The sequence below is a fragment of the Pleurodeles waltl genome, chromosome 3_1, assembly GCF_031143425.1.
Source record: "Pleurodeles waltl isolate 20211129_DDA chromosome 3_1, aPleWal1.hap1.20221129, whole genome shotgun sequence".
Taxonomy (NCBI): domain Eukaryota; kingdom Metazoa; phylum Chordata; class Amphibia; order Caudata; family Salamandridae; genus Pleurodeles; species Pleurodeles waltl.
In genome coordinates this window covers 1,347,119,449-1,347,139,127 of record NC_090440.1, presented here as the reverse complement: position 1 = coordinate 1,347,139,127, position 19,679 = coordinate 1,347,119,449, and the positions used below count along the sequence as shown (strand labels likewise).

The 19,679-nt window shown below is 45.0% G+C and overlaps 1 protein-coding gene across 2 annotated transcripts in view; it reads left to right on the top strand.

Annotated features, from left to right (window-relative positions):
- HYOU1 (hypoxia up-regulated 1) overlaps window positions 1-18,794 on the top strand; it is a 275,150-nt gene extending 256,356 nt beyond the window's left edge. The window contains exon 25 of one of the 2 annotated variants that reach the window (XR_011201534.1): window positions 14,546-14,679. Coding sequence is in view for 1 of the 2 variants with exons in the window: in XM_069224805.1 (XP_069080906.1) it covers window positions 14,546-14,604 (59 nt within the window). In the remaining variant the exon portion in view is untranslated. Of the gene's footprint in view, window positions 1-14,545 lie in introns of both variants that reach the window. The other variant, XM_069224805.1, reaches the window with a different exon arrangement.
- Window positions 18,795-19,679: the final 885 nt, after the last annotated feature.

The following is a 19,679-nucleotide window of genomic DNA, read 5'->3' as shown; positions in this document are numbered from 1 at the left end:
CGGCTTCTGGGGGCCAGGGTTGTCGGGATTGCTCCCCATTGGCCTAGGGCGAATTGGTTCCCATTGCTGCGGCTGAGGGCATCCGGTCGGATGTGGCCTCTTCCTCTGTGTACGTCTCCCCTGGAGTTTCCCGGCCTCTCGTTGAGGTCTTAGGGGAGGTTACACTTGACGGCCTGGGAATGGCCCGCCGAGGTTTGACGGGTCTGGGGGTGCCTGTGGCTTTAAGTTCTACTTTACTGGGTTCCAGGCGGCGTTCCACTTTACTTCCTTGGGGTAGGTTGTGGAAGGTTTTTTTCTTCTTGATGCTTGAGGCATGTATTGGATCCTACCGGCACGTCTCTCTTTGATGTGATGGAGGTCTTGCAGGACGGTGCACAGTTGTGGTTGTCTGGGGTGTCTCTGCTGGTACAGTGGGCGGCTATTCAGACATTTTGAGGTCCGTGGCGCAGCCTTCCGGTTAAGGGTCGTTTGTTGCCGGGATTTTTTCAGGGGCTTCTTCATTTGTTTCCTCGCCCTGTACGTTCTTTTCCTTCAGGGGATCTTTCTTTGGTATTGGAGGTTTTAACGGATTAACCTTTTGAACCTCTGGGGGACTGTGTTTACGTCTTCTTTCCTTAAGGACGTTCTTTTTGGTGGCCATTGCTTCGGCTCGCCGTTTAGTTGTATTGGGGGCCTTGGCCTGTTCCTTTCCTTTTTGGGAAGTTTTTCCGGATCGGGTGGTTCTGGTTCCGGTACCTTCTTCTATCCCGAAAGTCAATTCTTCTTTTCATGCTCGCCAGGAGGTCATCCTTCCTTCCTTTTGTCCGAATCCCGCTTTGGTGGAGGTGGTTCGTTTGCATTTGTTGGATGTACGCAGGGCTTTGTTGGAGTGCCTGAGGGTGGTGGCTCCTTTCCGTAAGGGTGATTCGCTTTTTGTAAATTTTGGGCCGGCCCGTAGCGGAGATGCCTTCCACGGCTTCCTTGAGTCAGGGGGTGAGATCATTGATTCTGTTTGTTTTTTTCCTTGATAGGGGTTGTTCCTCATCAAGGGGTTTGGGGTCGTCCTACCAGGGGTATGGCGGCTTGGGTGGCAGAGTCTCAGGGGATTTCAGTGGTGGTAATTTGCAGGGCCGCCACTTGGGCCTCGCCTTTGGCGTTCGTTCGACATTCTGGCCGGTCGGACTTGGGTAGTTTGGAGTCGGTATTGGTTCACCGGGTCTTATCCTCTATGAAGTCTTAGGGGTGGGGTTTTGGTGGCCTTTGTGCATGATATTGAACTTCTTGCAACTCAGTGTCCGTCTCCTGTGTGCTTCTTGCTATGTCTCATTGGTTTAAAGGAAGGCGAGGGAGGGACGGGAGGTAATGCGTCCATTTTCTTGCGATAATGGCATTACTCCTAGTCCTACTCCCTCGCCTTCCTTTCCGTTCCCTCCCGCCCTCCCGGTACGGACTGTCTGAGTTGCTGCTTGGGCTTGGTTTTTGTACAGGAGAGGGTAGGGGTGGGGGGGGGGGGTTTAAAAGGGAAGGGGAGGGTCTAGTGGGAGGCAGGAAGCCTCATTGGTTTAAAGGAAGGCGAGGGAGTAGGACTAGGAGTAATGCCATTATCGCAAGAAAATGGACGCATATCTTCTATATGGTTTTCGATCAGTGAGCTGAAATCCCACTGTCTTCTAGTGTAGAGGATTTCCTTCATAGTAGCTGATCAGAAACAATTCAAAGTTTTTTTTTTTTGCCATAGAAGCGAGTCTGGGACATTTACATTCTAATTCTTATGTTTCAGGCTTGGTCCTAGATTACAGACAAGAAGTTGCACATCAGTTTTCTGGAGCTGTGTCATCCAGCTGTACCTTGAGCCCTTTCTGCTTTCCATGGTAGCCATGTGCTGATGGACAACACTGTCACCATGGGATACCCCAAGAAACAGGCCAGTGTGGGGGTTACATATGAGGTGGTGATGCTGGCTGGACCTTCATGGAATTTCCTTGACTGCAACAGTATTGCAGGTCCCTAAACTCTAGGGCTACCAGTGGACAAACACATTATTTTTAAAGCTCTTTGTATTGTTCACAAGGCCTTGCGCAACATCGGGTCTGAGGGAATTAGAGCCATGTTTCAATGGTATATTCCCTCCCGGCAGCGTCGATCTTCAAGCCTAAATCTTCTAGTGGTCCCCAAATAACGAAAGGCAAGGTGGGGAGCTACAGCCTTCTCGTGGTTGCATCTAAGTTATGGAACTCCCACCCTTGTTCCATCTCTTTATCTTCAATCCCATACACTATTCCAAAAAGCCTAAAAAAAACCTGACTGTTTGCTCTCAAATGGGTATTCTGTGTTCTTATATCAGGTTGTGCTTTACTTCTGCCTTCTCCCCTTCTGTAGGTCTAACTGCTATCAGTATCTAGATGCCTCCTGGCATTTGTTTGCGCTCTATAAATCTTATTCATTTCATTTAATTGGGCAGATGATCTCAGCACATACTATTTAGCCAACCATTAGTGGCCTATGCTCCCATAGGTAGTTCAAAGTGTATTTGCTAAGCGGGCCTTGCCTTAGGTAGATCTTTACGCTACCTATGAGAACACTCTTTATCACACTTTGTACACTCTAGAGGTTCTGCCACAAACCTCCCTGGGAGATTCATTCTGCCTTAAAAGGAACAATGGTCTGTTTTTAAGCATTCCTGCATAGTCTGCTATTCAATGCTGGCAAATTCTTTACTGCCCTACCCACCTTCCTATTTCAAGTACCCTTGCATGTTTCGCAATAAGGTTCCATGTTAGTTTCCTGTACTACATTCATATCAGTTTCACTAATCTTGTCTCTGAGGGCTTGTTAAAAGGATGGAAATTGATGTTGGCATGCTGAATAGTGCTATGTTTGGCTCTGACATGTTTTCTGTCTGGTGCTGAGATGAAGGGTGAACCATGGTGCCACCTGTTAGTGCCAGAGAGCCAGTTCAACTTTTCTGGATCTAGCCTGGTGCCTCGGAGATTCAAGAGATGAGTAATCTACATAGAGTATCCACCAGTAAGACTGTTACCAAGGAGAGTAACTTGTTCTTGATGCCCAGTACCATGTGAGCTTCGTATTTGTGCAGAGCGGCTGACATGCAAGATGATCTGCTGTTCTTCGAAGGCCAAGGGACTAGTTTTGGAGCTCTAGCCTTTAGGAAGGGAAGTTCCCTGAAACGAACCCAATGCCTAGGAGTCAAAACTTCAGCTTCAAAGCTTTGTAAACGTTAGGCAATTTCTTTTGCATTCTTGGGTGAGTCGGGTATGGAGAGATGATCATTAATACCATACCACACGTCCCTTTTTCTCTTATTGTGCATCTCCTATTGTACATAGAGTGACATTTAAATAAGCATTGGCAAAGCTGACAAGTTTAACATTTGTCTGACTAAAGAGAACCTACATGTTATGCTATATGCATGTGTGTTTGCATGCACTAGTAGTGTAAACCCTAACATATAGCCAGCCTCTGCCCTTTATCCCACTGGCTGGCAGGATAAGCGTGCAACATTATAGGAGAGGGCAGATGAACATTCACAGGAATATCACTCAAGAATTGTAATGGAGGTGGAAAGACGCGCACAAATGGTCAATAATAAAACTGTGAGGGTCAAATACGCTACTGGGTTGATCCAACGTACAATTGCCAGTGCCTTAATCCATTAACTGGTAGTTCAAAAATAAAAATAAAACGGCCAATGTAGTCTGATCCAATGACCCTGCCTCTGTTGTCTGAATGTTATTGAATACATCGTTTTTGCCATGAGTGGCACAAGCACCATTACACGTCAACCCAAAGAAATAGACCATCTGTATATGTCAAAGCAGACTACGGATGTCAAAAGTAGCATAACAAAACCAATCTATAAAATGTATTGTGTAAGAGTTAGGCAGTGTTTTGTTAATTGGTGTTATGTCCTGCACATGCTCTGTTTGTGTATGTGGGTTTATTATTATAGTTCTTGCAGTTCGAGCACTGCATAGACGATGCAGTGTCTTTTTAAAGTGCTCTACTAAGATCATGTAATTGGATCACTTTAAAAGTACTGCGTTCTGACTTGACCATTCTTTAGCAATATTAGTACCTGGATAAGGCTTTTCTTGTTTGGTTGTTCGATGCTTGTCAGGACCAATTATTAAGAAGGCCTTATTTGACACAGAAACCACTAAGTAGCCACATCTTCTTGTCTGTTTGGTCACTCCGGGGAGTGTTTGAAAATATAAGATACACAAACCAATATTTTGTAGGTGGTTTGCCTCTCACTATCCAGATTAGGACATCTCTGCTATTTTTAGCTAATGATATGACCCCGTCTCCTACAGTCTTTACTACTAATCCCTGCACACCCTCCATTGGAACATGCCACTTCATTGGCAATTGTCGCTTTTTATCTAGAGTTCCTTTGATTTGCCCCCACCCCACCATCCAACACACACCTTCAAGTATTTGAATGACCATCTTTTAAACCACCACTTCATCCTTCTCTCCAACATTGAAATAACCTTTACTTCTTTCTGGGCCTCAACAGTAGTTTTTCATGAAGATATTCCCATGTAAATATGCTGTTTAGATGTGAAGTGTCCTTAACTGAATTATTTCCAATAAGTTTATTTAAAAAAAAAAGAACCAAAAAGGATTGGAAAATAGTTTTAGGCTAACTCTGTGTATTTACCTTATTAAATCCTAAATATAACTCTGGCCTTAATTTATATTACTAATTGTCGTACACTTTACTCTGAAGAAATGTTCACTTATTTTGAATAATTAAATATTACCCTCGCCTGTGGGCAATACTGCTAAGTACTTGCCTCCCCAGTTATGGCCACAAAGCCAGAAGTATTTATAAGCAGGTAAGGACAATAAAGTTATTAGCAGTCCGGCTGCCTATTGTCACTAAAGCATTTCCTGTACACTGTAGCCTGCTGTATTAAAAAAGCATCTGCTTAGCTATACGTCAGCGCGGCTTGTGCCACTCTGTCACCGATTTAAAAAAAAAAAAAAAAAATGCTTTTGCGTCACAGATATGTGTTGGCTCCACTGCTTCAGCACAAAAGACAGCCTAACAGCCTGAGGCACTTAGGGTCACTTTCAGACCAGTGGGATTGCTTTCCTGCTGCATGAAGAGGGTGTACCAGTGAAGTAAGAACATTTTTATCTGCCCAAGGTAGCTTGGAACATGGGGAAGCACTTTTTCAACAAATGGACTATGTGGTGGGATTTAGGTGGCCCTTGCCTCTAAGGGACAGGCAGCCAGCAACCACAGAATGCACCTTGAGTGAGTATCTAGTGGGAGTTATAAACTTCTAATTGGTACTTCTAACCACAGATTCCTCACCTTGTGAATGTTACCTGGCTTCACACTGGATCTGGAATCTTAAAAAGCAGCTCCCCTGAGTGCCGACAGGTGGCGTCGTATGGCTCTGGGCAGTTGTCTTTCAACTTAGGATGTGATAAAAGAAGCACCATATACGTGCAAATCGTGCTGACATCAGTTCCTTTCTTTCTTTCCACATGTTCAGAAGCAGATACAGAGCTTCTGCTTGGTCTTTTGACCTTTACTTTGTTCTAAAATTCTCCAGTGTGCAAGGTGAAATGCCCTCTCCTTCAAAAAACAGTATTTAGATCATGCCAGGTCGTTTGCAGACATGTCGGATGTACCTTCAGGAAGTGTCTGGTGCCTGGGTTCTGAGCAGTACTCAAGGGCGTGTGACGACTGCACCCAAATGAACCGCAAAGCCATATGGGACTGTGAGGCCAAGCTTTAGGTCGCCAAACACAAGACGACTACATGCTGCAAACGGTAAAAGTCGAAAAGAAGGTCCTGTTACAGAAATAGTTTCTGCGACAGAGAATTGTCATGACGAAAGTCTCCAGGTAAGTCCAAGAAAAAGTGTCAGAAGTTAAAACGTCAACCTTCCCTTTCCCAACACTGTTAGACTCCAGAGAGGGCACAGTGGCATCATAGTGTCCCCCAACTTTCACTCCTGATCTCCATTGGAGCCCATTCCGAACTTGGTACCAGCCCATCCTGAATTTCCAGGTCCTTTGGTGATGTTGCAACGAGTAGAGGCCTGCAGAGATGCATTGCTGTGCATACACTGAATGAGGACAAGTTGTTAAGAGGTCAAGAACAAAGTGTTTTAGGAACAGAAATTCTTCGGGCATCCACTTAATTTTGATAATGTCTTGTTTGTTTGCTAATAAATCATGTTCAAGAAAAAATTTGTTTTAAAGGTGACCAACATGTTTCACGACTGATATCGGATACAGATGTCACTTCTTGAGGATCAAAGAAATACTTAATTAAAACAGCTAACCAAATGTCCCAGTAGTAAACAAACCAAACTGAAAAGATAAACAAAGGAATAACAAGAATGAAAACAAAGACAACAACAAAACACATAATAAATATGAAACATAAAGCAATGAGCATTACAATACAGACTGTTTAAAGACTGTACAAATAACACAGTACACATTTAAAAACAGAAAAATGCTTTAAAGCAGTGGTTCCCAACCTGTGGTCCGGGGACTCCTGGGGGTCCGCAAAGCGTTCTCAGGGGGTCCGCGAGAGCCTAGAAAATTACAAAATATTAACAAATATTGACAAATTAGGTCCCCAGCTTCTAGTAATGACGCAGGCGGGGGTCCCTGGATTCCCATGATGATTCAGTGGGGGTCCCTGCGTTCCATTAATGTTAAAGTGGGGGTCCACAGATATCAAAAGGTTGGGAACCACTGCTTTAAAGCAATACCAGGAATATAAATTATAGATACATATATTCATGGCGAAAACCAACACCAAAGTGTAATCCTTGTAAGTAAATGATCAGAATAAAAAATAACCATTTGTGGCAAATTCTCAAGAAATAATGTCTAGGGATTTAAAGTATTTCGAGAAGGAATAAATATATTGTGCATACCTAAAGTGCAGATGTTTCAAAATTAACTGTTCACAAGACATTATTACTGGTAACCTTCCTTAAGTGAGAAGGACATATTCTAAATGAAATGCAAAAAAAAAAACATTAATCTTCATTGTTCCACTTAATAAATGCTCAAGCATACTTATTGGCCAAGATGTTAGCTTGATAGTCGGTGCCATGTAGCTGTTCTCAGACCACTCTTTAAAAAACAAAAAACAAAAACAAAAATCAGCCCTAAATCTACCCAAGTTACTTTTGTCAAGCTATTGTGCTGCAAGTAACAAACTCCTCTCATAAGCCTTCACATATAATTGAACACCGTTGTAAGGAAATGCCTCCTTGGCATGGTTACCCCCTGACTTTTTGCCTTTGCTGATGCTAAGTTTTGATTTGAAAGTGTGCTGAGGCCTGCTAACCAGGCCCCAGCACCAGTGTTCTTTCCCTAACCTGTACTTTTGGTTCCACAATTGGCCCACCCTGGCATCCAGGTAAGTCCCTTGTAACTGGTACCCCTGGTACCAAGGGCCCTGATGCCAGGGAAGGTCTCTAAGGGCTGCAGCATATCTTATGCCACCCTGGGGACCCCTCACTCAGCACAGACACACTGCTTGCCAGCTTATGTGTGCTGGTGAGGACAAAACGAGTAAGTCGGCATGGAACTCCCCTCAGGGTGCCATGCCAACCTCACACTGCCTATGCAGTATAGATAAGTCACCCCTCTAGCAGGCCTTACAGCCCTAAGGCAGGGTGCACTATACCATAGGTGAGGGCACCAGTGCATGAGCACTGTGCCCCTACAGTGTCTAAGCAAAACCTTAGACGTTGTAAGTGCAGGGTAGCCATAAGAGTATATGGTCTGGGAGTCTGTCAAACACGAACTCCACAGCACCATAATGGCTACACTGAAAACTGGGAAGTTTGGTATCAAACTTCTCAGCACAATAAATGCACACTGATGCCAGTGTACATTTTATTGTAACATACACCCCAGAGGGCACCTTAGAGGTGCCCCCTGAAACCTTAACCAACTACCCGTGTAGGCTGACTGGTTTTAGCAGCCTGCCACACTCGAGACATGTTGCTGGCCACATGGGGAAGAGTGCCTTTGTCACTCTGTGGCTAGTAACAAAGCCTCCCTGTACTAGGCTTATCACCTCCCCCTTGCAGGAACTGTAACACCTGGTGGTGAGCCTCAAAGGCTCACCCCCTTTGTTACAGCACCCCAGGGCACTCCAGCTAGTGGAGTTGCCCGCCCCCTCCGGCCACGGCCCCACTTTTGGCGGCAAGGCCGGAGGAGATAATGAGAAAAACAAGGAGGAGTCACTGGCCAGTCAGGACAGCCCCTAAGGCAACCAGAGCTGAGGTGACTCTGACTTTTAGAAATCCTCCATCTTGCAGATGGAGGATTCCCCCAATAGGGATAGGAATGTGACCCCCTCCCCTTGGGAGGAGGCACAAAGAGGGTGTACCCACCCTCAGGGCTAGTAGCCATTGGCTACTAACCCCCCAGACCTAAACACGCCCTTAAATTTAGTATTTAAGGGCTCCCCTGAACCTAGGAACTCCGATTCCTGCAACCTAAGAAGAGGACTGCTGAGCTGAAAAACCCTGCAGAGAAGACGGAGACACCAACTGCTTTGGCCCCAGCTCTACCGGCCTGTCTCCCCACTTCTAAAGACACTGCTCCAGCGACGCTTTCCCCAGGACCAGCGACCTCTGAATCCTCAGAGGACTGCCCTGCTCTAGTAGGACCAAGAAACTCCAGAGGACAGCGGCCCTGTTCACCCAAGACTGCAACTTTGTTTCAAAGGAGCAACTTTAAAACAACTGCGGTTCCCGCCGGAAGCGTGAGACTTGCTACTCTGCACCCGACGCCCCCAGCTCGACTTGTGGAGAAACAACACTTCAGGGAGGAGTCCCCGGCGAGTGCGAGACCGTGAGTAGCCAGAGTTGCGCCCCCCCCCCCCCCCGAGCCCCCACAGCGACGCCTGCCGAGGGAATCCCGAGGCTCCCCCTGACCACGACTGCCTGACTCCCAGATCCCGACGCCTGGTAAAGACTCTGCACCCGCAGCCCCCAGGACCGGAAAGATCGGAACTCCAGTGCAGGAGTGACCCCCAGGAGGCCCTCTCTCTTGCCCAGGTGGTGGCTACCCCGAGGAGCCCCCCACTTGCCTGCCTGCATCGCTGAAGAGACCCCTTGGTCTCCCATTGATTCCAATTGAAAACCCGACGCGTGTTTGCACATTGCACCCGGCCGCCCCCGTGCTGCTGAGGGTGTACTTTCTGTGCTAACTTGTTGCCCCACCGGTGCCCTTCAAAACCCCCCTGGTCTGCCCTCCGAAGACGCAGGTACTTACCTGCTGGCAGACTGGAACCGGGGCACCCCCTTCTCCATTGAAGCCTATGCGTTTTGGGCACCACTTTGACCTATGCACCTGACTGGCCCTGAGCTGCTGGTGTGGTAACTTTGGGGTTGCTCTGAACCCCCAACAGTGGGCTACCTTGGACCCGAACTTGAACCCCGTAGGTGGTTTACTTACCTACAAAAACTAACAATCTCTTACTCCCCCTAGGAACTGTGAAAATTGCTGTGAAAGTCTAGTTTTAAAATAGCTATATGTGATTTATGTGAAAAGTGTATATGCTATTTTGATTATTCAAAGTTCCTAAAGTACCTACCTGCAATACCTTTCATTTAAAGTATTAGTGTGTGTTCCTCATTTATTGCCTGTGTGTGTACAACAAATGCTTAACACTACTCCTTTGATAAGCCTACTGCTCGACCACACTACCACAAAATAGAGCATTAGTATTATCTCTTTTTGCCACTATCTTACTTCTAAGGGGAACCCTTGGACTCTGTGCCTACTATTCCTTACTTTGAAATAGTGCATACAGAGCCAACTTCCTACAACTGTGCAGAGTGAAATACTTACCCAGGCTATTCAAGTTGGTTGCTACTCACAAAATTGGTCATTCATTCTGGATTGGACCCAATTGACTGCTTGGGACGAGCAAAGGGTACTTAGCTGGTCCTTCAGCGTCATGTCAGGATGAGGTCTACAGGTGCCTTTGAGCCCAGTTATCCACAGTGGCCTCCAGTTGTACTTCCTCCAGCAGATCCAATTTCAGCACTGTCTTTACCCCTTTAACCTACTTTGGGCTCAACCCCCAACTCAAATGGAGCTTTTGGTTCTGCTGGAGTCTCTGGCATCAGTTCTTTCACATGGACACTGATGCTGTATAGCCCATAGTGCGCTCATACGCCGAGCAGAATTCACCACAACCCCAACCAAGATTGTGCCCAGCTCTGACCAGCACTTCGCCTTTAGGCCCTTCAGGTTCCGATACCATGCCCTTGCCACAGGGTGTGGGGTGAAAACTTAACACAATCTTTTTGTGACTAATTCATATAAAGAGATCTATAAGAAGTCAAGACTGGTCTACTAATGGAAATACTTCATCCTGTTAAAGCTCTCACAGAGCCGTGGTTACTATTTAATGAGGCCCTTACGGATGTTCTTTGGGCACTTCGTCAAAATCATGCTGAGGTCTACCTGTAAATTGTCCGGTTGCTTGTCGCCATCCCCCCGCACCAGGGGACCCTGCCGTTTGGTACTTGGCATCCGACACCAGCATGCCGGTCGTACAGGCATTTACCAGCAATACCTCCCAATGTGTTTCCTACCACACCACCTGATTGCAAATCCAGAAGAATAAAAACATTTGGGGAATGGATTTTCTCATCCACATTCTTAGCCCTGCGGTTTATGAACCCCAGATGTCTTTTGGACTGCTATTCTCACAGGGATACAGTAATACACGTTTTACCTGCTGTTCTGAACGCCCTGCAGACATCCCTTACCCAGGCTATTCAAGGTGGTTGTGATGCTAAAAAATTGTATTCATGCTGGATTGGAGACAACGGAGTGCTTGGAACAAGCAATGGGTACTTATCTGGCTCTTCAGCACCACGTCTGGATGAGGTCTACAGCCATCTCTGGGGATGGCCCGGCATCCTTCATGGATATGCTTTTTAAATGGCTGTGACCTTTTTGGTAAAAAAAAGTGTACTCTGCCTTGGAGAGGCCAAGAAGGGCAGAGCTGCGGCATTTTACTTCGGCTATTCTGCTCCCACAAGACATTTCCACCATATGTTTTACCCTCTCTAAGGCAGAGATTTTATTTCGCCAATGCCAGACACCTCCACCATCCCTGCAGGCCTTTTAGCCCTTTCATGGCTGAGGTCATGGTTCTAGGAGACAATGCTCGGGACAGCAGGGGCAATGTGCAACTCAGTCCCCCTGACCCTCCGGCAAATGCAAAACCACTTTAGCATGCCCTTGCTGGCTCACAGCCACCCTGTGGAGGCTGGATATATTTCCTTCAATGGTGATAGGCCATAGAGATTGTTTAGGCCTCAGAAGTAGGAGGTGGGTCTTACTCTAGTTACTTCCTTGTGCCAACTAAGGATGGAAGCCTTCCTAGCTTGGATCTTTGACCTCTCAATGCCTTCATGCAAAAGGACAAATTCAAGATGCTCATGCTTGCTCTGGTCCTATCTGCCTGGGACCCTGGAGACTGTATGGTGGGATTGGACAAGCAGTGCGCTTATTTCCATATCCTTGTCCTGCAGGCCCACAAGTGCTATCTGCATTCCAGTGGGCCATGAGCACCTGCTGTTCGTGGTGCTCCTTTTTGGCCTCACCAGTGACCCTCAAGTATTCACAAGAGATGCTGGTGGTCGCAGCACATCTTTGTATGCTGGGGATAGCAGCCTTTCCCCTACTTCAACTACTGGCTAAAGTTTGGCTCACCCTAGTCAGTTGTTAACCACCTCCAGACTATGAACATCATTAGAGTTCACTATTAATGTGCCGAAGTCACACCTGACTCTTCTGCAAAGTCTCCCGTTTTTTGGCGCCGTCCTGGATACAGTGCAGTTTTGTGCCTTCCCCAAGGAGTGGCGAGTCCAAGACTTTTGAGCTGTGATCCTTTATGTTTTGATCTGTCCTGGATCTCAGTGCAGATGTGGCATGTGAGGTTGTTGGCCTCTTGTATCCCTCTGGCCAAACTAGTCAGGTATGCAGGCTCTGCAGTGGTAACAACTGTGGGCAGGGCATCAGTCGATTTTATTATTCTTTTTTTTTTTCTTTTTTTTTTAGATTTTTTTTTTTTTAGGGGGGGGGAATCCTGTCCAGATTTTTGAGGAGACTTCTAAAGATTTACAGTTGTGGCTGCTTTACCGTGACTGGGTCAGCAGCACACCCCTCGCCTTACACCACCCAGAGTTGATGGTAGTGACGGATGCATCACGCTTTGGATCGGGAGGCCGTACGGGATAGATGGAGATCAGAGGACTGAGGAAGTCCAACTCTGCCAATCATCTGGAGTTGTGGATACTTTACTTAGTGTTGAAGGCCTTCCTGGCCACCATCAACAGGAGGCTAATACACGTGATCTTGGACAACACCACCACTGTGTGGTACTGCCACAAACAGGAAAGGGTGGGTTATTTGGCCCTGCCAGGAGGCTGTGGGCCTCTGGAAGTAGTTGGACTGCCCAGGAGTTTTTCTGATGGTCGATTATCTGATCTTTAAAAGCCAGGGCGAAAACTGCCACAGGTGCTTAGAGGGTTATGTATGGCAGATACACCTGAAGGTGGAACAGGACATCTTCCAGTAATGGAGACCACTTGCAGAACTTCTTTGACACTGCCAAGAACATGCATAGTCGGCACTTTTACATGTTGGAGTTTCCAAAGTCTCTCCCTCTTCCCCGCTCCCCCAGAGAGACCTTAAGTCTAGAGTGGAGATCAGGACTTCTGTATGACTTCCTGCCACTGCCCAGAGTTCTGAAGATCAGCATGACCATGTGGAGTACTAGCAACACCGGATTGGGCCAGGAGAGTGTGGCACCCCTAATTCCTGGACAACAGCATCTGTCCTCCAATCAAGCTGCTGCTGCAGGAGATTAGTCTGTCCCAGCAGCATGGCAAAGTACTGCACCCCGGCCTGCACAGTTTGAGTCTCCATGCTTTGGATTGAGTGGTGGTAGTTCACCTTTTTTTACCTAACACCATTGATGTCATCTTGGCAGTGAATTGTCACCCCATAAAATCAGTGAATGCCAGTTGTTGGAATAAATATGTTGATTGGTGTGACACATAGCAAATTGACCCATTGCAAGCAAAGTTGTCTGAGGTGTTTTTTTTTTTTTTTCTCTCTACCTAACCCAGCAAAGATTTGGTTTGAGCACTGGTAAAGGGTACTTCACGTCTTTTGGCATTTTTGCAGTTGCCAGGCCAGTCTTTATAATTTAATCACCTGTTCGGATGAGATTTCTGAAATGTTTGCAACATTTGTTTCCACCAAACCTCTGTGGGACTTAAACTTAGTCCTTACCCCTATTGTGCAGCTGCACAGTTGTCCTTTGAGACTTCTGATGCTGAAGGCAATTTTTCTCATCTCCATAACATCAGGTATACGTGAGAGTGAGCAGCAGATTGTTTCTCAACCCACCTTATACCACTTCCTTCCCATATAAACTGGTGTTGAGGACCCCCGCTTCCTTTCTCCCTAAAGTAGTCACTTGTTTTAATGTCAGGCAAGCTATCACCATTTCAGCATTATTTGCTCCAAGTCTTCCATGTAAGGAAGAAGAGAGACTCCATTTTGTGGATCCTAAGAAGGCCATAATCTTTTATAGCGCTCATACCAAGTAACATCAAGTGGACACTCATATCTTTGTTGGGAGCAAAGGAGAGTAATGCAGTGCAACAACAGCACATCTTCTGATGGATTGTTCTCTGCTTAAAGATCTGCTGTGCACTGGCAAAGAAATGGCCTCCAGAAAGCTTGTGGTTCACTCCATCAGGGTCAAGGCTGCTACAGCTATGTTAGTACTCGTTCTGTGTGTCCCTGACATTTGTCAAGTGGTTACGTGGCCATCTGAACAAACATTTACAAATCCCTACTACCTCGACAAGTTAGGTCTGTTGAGAAAGGCATTTTGCCTGTTTGGTCCTGCAGTTCATGCCCTTCACCTCTATGGTATCCATTTACCAGGTGAGGAATCTGCTACTAGAACATTCTACGAGAAGAACAAGTTAAATAATTTTGCTAACACTGTTTAGTGGATTCTCTAACTGTGAATAATAACTAACCCACCCACCTCCCCGTTCTGTGAACTTAACTTTTTTCATCTAAAATATGCATACTGATCATACCAATGTGCTAATGAGCTCTGCATCCGAGGGTAGGGACAGCCTTGAAAACAACTGATGACGGTTTGCACGGGTGGCAATTACATATAGCTCCGCTTATCACTTCCGTAGCAAAATCATGTCTGCGTGGCTCTGCTGACTCCATCTACCGGCTAACAGGAGTACTGCCTTTAAAGTGTCATGATCCAGTCTGATGCCTGGGGATATTCCCAAGGTGAGGAATCTGTGGTTAGATACATTATCCTCCAGAAAGACCAATATAGATGGTAAGTAAATTGTTCCTGTTCAGTTGTGTGAAAATTGCAGATATATGGCTCCTACCATAAACAATTTTGGGATTGAGTAAGATTTCCATACCTCTAGATTTTAATTTTTTTTTTTTTTTTTTTTTTGGGTCAAAGGAACTGCACAGGAGAAGACTCACTCAAGTCCAGAAGAGACCAAGAAGACAGAGTTATAACCAATCCACCTGAGACTGCCCTGGAAAGCTTCTAACGGCCTGGCCCTCGAGACCGTCCACAAATCTATTTATTAACATTACTTTTTTGTAATGGACTTAGCCGGTTTCGTGCGTTGGAGCAAGTCCCAGACTGCAGCTCTCTGCAATAGAGATGTACATTTCTGTTATTTCTATGGATATGCCAGTCCAATGGTTGTATGTTCTTTTTGTGTTTGTTTGAAGACTCTTTAAAAAAGCAGTGCCCAGGAAGTACCTTGTTGTGTTCTGTCTGAAGCTTCCTACTCTCCAGAGTGTGGTGGACCTATCTTCTCCACTTGGACTAAAACAAAAACCTCTTGCAAAAATGTCCATTTTCACCACCTCTTATTGCTATGTTATACCTGTGGAGGACAATGGGGAATATTTCTCCCTTAGGTAGGACGTCTACCATATGCTTGTGAAAGGAAAAAGTTGCTTGAGTGGGATTGGAGGACAAGAGGGAAAGGGATGGAAAAGGCTCTGTGGGAAAAGGGGATCTGTTGAACCTTAACAAAAGGAACATGGGCGATGACCTGCTGATATTTGGTGGTCAGTTTCTTACTAGGCGGCTTGTGAACAGGAATGTGATTTGACTAGAATGCTGGTATATGTTGAAGCTATCCATTGTGGTACATTACCTGCGGAATTGACAGGGGGTGTGCCTTTGGATTGAAGCAAGAACTTGCTGCTTCTATTCTCCCTTCTTCCACCTCTGTCTACTTGTTCATTCCCTTCAAAAAACAATATGAGCTATTCTTGTTTTTTGTTTTTTTTTGTTTTCAGGAATGTTTTTGCTCCATCCAACCCTCAGTTGTAAACCCTTTACTCATCTTTATTTTCTGGACATTCCAGAACCTTCACATCACTGCAAAGACTTTTGATCCTTTTCTCATCACCAAAAACCCAATGCCCCATCAGACACTTTAATACTGCCTCCCACTCACCTTTTGTACACATATTTTGGGTTCTGTTGCCTTCTTCTGCGCCTAGCTTTCAGTCTTCTGTTCATTCCTTTCTTGATCACAATATAGAAAGAAAGACTACCATGACTCCTGTTATTTCTTCCTTCCTGAACCCCACACCATTTTAAATAAATTGTCTTACAATTCCTAAAATGTCAGAAATTGTATGAGGTTTGTACTTTATTTTTTATTTTTTATAAACTGGTTCTGGGATCTCAACCAGAGCCTGGTATATTGTTTCCACAAAAATAAGCAGTTTTTCATGGAATTGGGTTTTCATCATACTGGTAATTCCCCAGAATGTAGCTGCATCACCACGTTTATTTCAGGCTTGTGTTTTTCATTTTGTGAATTTGTCTGAATGTAGTAGATCTTTTTATATTAGCAAGGCCCTACTTTCTTTTCCATTCCCTTCGTTTTCATTTAGTGTGATGTTCATTGAGCATTCTGTGCTTCCCCTTCCCAAATCACCCTCCCTTCCCTTCTTAATTTGTCAGTCATATGAGATGAATAAATGTTTTGGTCTTAGTGGAGGGAAAACGTAATGGAAAGAAGGAATGAAGGGTAGATAGGCAAATGTCAGCTCTAATTCAGTATGAATGGGAAAGTAGTCTGCTGAATCTCCTGGGTGCCTTTGCGTACTGTTTGAAGCGATTATTTATGTTATTTTTTGTAACCTGGTATTTGTGCATGTTTGTGTTGTGGTCTCCTTTCATAAGACTGAGTTACCTGCACCCAACCACCTGCCCAACAGAGGGTCACCCTTTGCATCTTCTGTTAGCACAGGTTTAGTTGTGGTGGGATTTGAATGATGTAGCCTGATCTTGTGACTCAAAGCAGCAGCACTGTTGATGCAAAAAGCCAGTCAGACCTTCCCTTTTGTCCATTGATCATGCAAACTTGTGGGTAAAAAAATGTACTCTGTTGCACCTGAAATAATGAGCTTGGAATCCAACTTATGAATGTTTATGTGCATTGTCCTGAATTCAGTGCTGATTGGATGAGATGTTTTGGGTTTTTTGTGTGGACATTAGGGTTGTCTGTTAATCAGGGTTTTTAATTTTGTGCATCTGATATTAGTTGATTGGGAATTCGGTTGGCTGAGATTTTTCTCTTGAACTGATTTGTTTTCATTGCTGTATAACTAGCCTGGCTTTAGACTGCTTGCATGGTTTGACTGCTGACTCTTTGGCTATTGATAGGGTCTTCACCTCCTAAACTATAGAAGATTTGCAGTTTGCCGACTCTTGGTTTGATGGTTTTTACTTGGTGCCCCTTAGATGTTTGCGAAAGGTTTTGCCTGGTGATATTAGTTTAGGTGCCCTACATTGATTGTTTTGATTGGTACGAGCGTGATATGTTAGAATCCCTTTAATCCAGGATTCCTCTTAACTTAGATGATGCTTGGACATTTTAGTAACTCCTAGTAGTCTGAAATGTTTTAATCGGATAACTCTGATGGATTTTCTTTGTTAAGGTTTTGTTGGGTTCCTCCTTGGTGGATTGAATGGGATTTGCCTGATGAAAATAGATGACTCCTGGCTTGGGAAACATTTGATGTTTCTCATTTGAGATTTCTTTAGATTGATCGATTTTGGTTGCTTAGTTGGAATCATCTTAGTTAGGTGCTTTTATATGCCATGACATTATTTTAATGTGGTTTGTCAAGTTGATCTTGGGTAAGTCTAAGCCTAATGATGATGGTGATGTTGTTTGACATTGCATTCTTCTGAATGCTGTTGGATGGGACAGCCGGACAGTGACTGTATAACTCTTTGGTCTTGCCTGAAGTTTCTTCCTTACTTGCATGGTCTGTCCTTTTTGGTTATACTGGTCAAGGGCTGTTGATAGGTCAACATGTATTTTTTCTAGTGGGCTTTGTTTGGTTTGGAGGGTTTTAGTCTTGGTGGTGTTGGTTAGGAAAGCTTGATTCTGATGAATTTTTTATTACAATGTGCTCAGCAACTCTTACTTAAGATGGTCTTTTCTGATATCTTTGCGGTTGAAGTTGTCTTGGTTTGTTAAGTTCTAGTTAGTAGTGATTTGGTTGGTTACTATGGTTTGAGTGGTGCTCGGTAGGCTGTGTTTTGGTTTATCCCAATTATTTTTGCTTGATGACTTTGGTATACGAGGATGACTCTTCCTGGTTTTGCAGCGGGAAGTGAGAGATGGTTCTTTACTGAGTGATGGTTGGTTAGAATATCTTTGTTTCTAAGTAACTTTTGTTGCATTTGGATAGTCATGTGTTACACAGAACAAACTGATGTTGAGATACTGGGCTGTGTTGAGTGGAATTAGTGTAATACTTTGTGCTGGCATTTTCAGTGTAATTGACAGCAGTGTTGCTAGTTTTTGCAGTTCCAGTTGTTCACCCTGTATGAGTGCAGCATCTTTTCTATTTTCCTCAACCTTACAAGAAAGTGCCCGTGCTGTCCAGAAAACTCCTAACTCCATTGCTGTGCAATAGCTGTAAAAACGTTTGTGCGATTGAAAAATTTATAATAATTTAATACTCTGCTCTATCATAGTTTGGCATGACTGATGGTCAGCATTCCTTTGTTTGATGTACATTTTGTTTATGGCCGGTGTTAGTAATTCCCTCTATGATACAGCTGCCATGGCTAATACATATCAGACATATGATCAGATGGCTTTGCATTCAGTATGATACAGAGAACCTCAACATTTCTGTATGCTGTTTGACGTGTTCACTCACCCTGTGCTGAGACTTTAAGCTAGTATTGTTTTTGTGGGCTTCCAGTGCCCCAAAAACTACTCTGCCAGACTCCATGGCTCTCCATGCTGCTATCCCCACCCGTGTTTTTGACTCCCTTCTTCTGTCACACCCCATTCAAGCACCATCTCAATTCCTTCATGTGCCACTCTGTGCTTTGTGACCTTGGATTATGGCAATGTTTTTGCTCTCTTGCGATCGAAGATCCAGGGGCAGGATTCTTAAAGGAACAAAAAAGAAATGTAACCTGAATGAATGTAAAAAAACAACTATCACACAGTCTCTGGGAGGCTGTTTTGTGTTTATGCGCATCTGTGACTGTGAAAGTCTTTTATTCTTGCCCCTGGCTTTTCTGCAAGTTGCAGACAGTTTCTGATAACTAATTTCGGAGGTGTTTATGGTTAAGGATGGAACAAGGTTTACTGTATGTGACTAAGTTTAAACTGTCACTCATTCAATAAAATCTGTGCTTTCTACACTTGTCTCTTTATGGTATGGAATCCTGGATTTGCAGGCAAAGTGGGTTTGTGCCTTCACATCCCTGTCATTCATTCAGTACCTCCTATCTGGCTAGGAGATGTTCAGGCTTTGTGTCCATTGAGAGACCCAGGATTTTATGGACAAAATAGTCTTATATTTCCCATGGGCACATTCCATTGACTAATGCTACCCCATCCTTCCCCTTACTCTTTCTTCCAAAGGTGCTTATCTGATAGACTTCTAGCTGCAGATTCCTTAACTTTGATTTTCCCAGGGGTCAGGCTGAGTCCAGAAAGTTTTGCTGAGCAGTACCCCGTCCGTGCGCCGCCAGGTGGCTCTATTCTGCTCCACTTGGCACTGGAAGTGACGTCGCAGACACCTATATATTCGCCACTCAGGTACGCGGGGGTCAGTTCTTTTCTTCCTGCGCCAAGTAGTGCAGCTCTATAGAGAGGTACCCCTCTGTTGCTTTTTGACAGCCCTTTTTTCGACCTTTTGTAGAGGTTTTTTTTTTTTGTTTTGTTTTTTCCTTCAAGTGTGTTGAGATGTCTTTGAGGAAAGCTCGGTTCAGACCATATGGTGCCTGTCACTGTGCATGTCAATCACTGACCCCCATCTCGTTTGTCTCCGGTGCACGACTTGGAGTCCTGCTCAGACACCTGGGCCATGGCAAGAAAGGCTTTGAGGAGCAGTTCCTAAAGCTGCTTATGCCCCAGCAGTCGGCACCCCCGGCACACAAGACTCTGAGAAGGTCTCGGTCACAATGGTGTTCGCGGGACCATTCTTGACGCCCCAAGTCCTCTTCATCCCATTCACGGTTCTCGAGACGCTCAGGAAAGAGGCACAAGAAGAAGCCATCATCCAAGAGGACGTCTACTTCA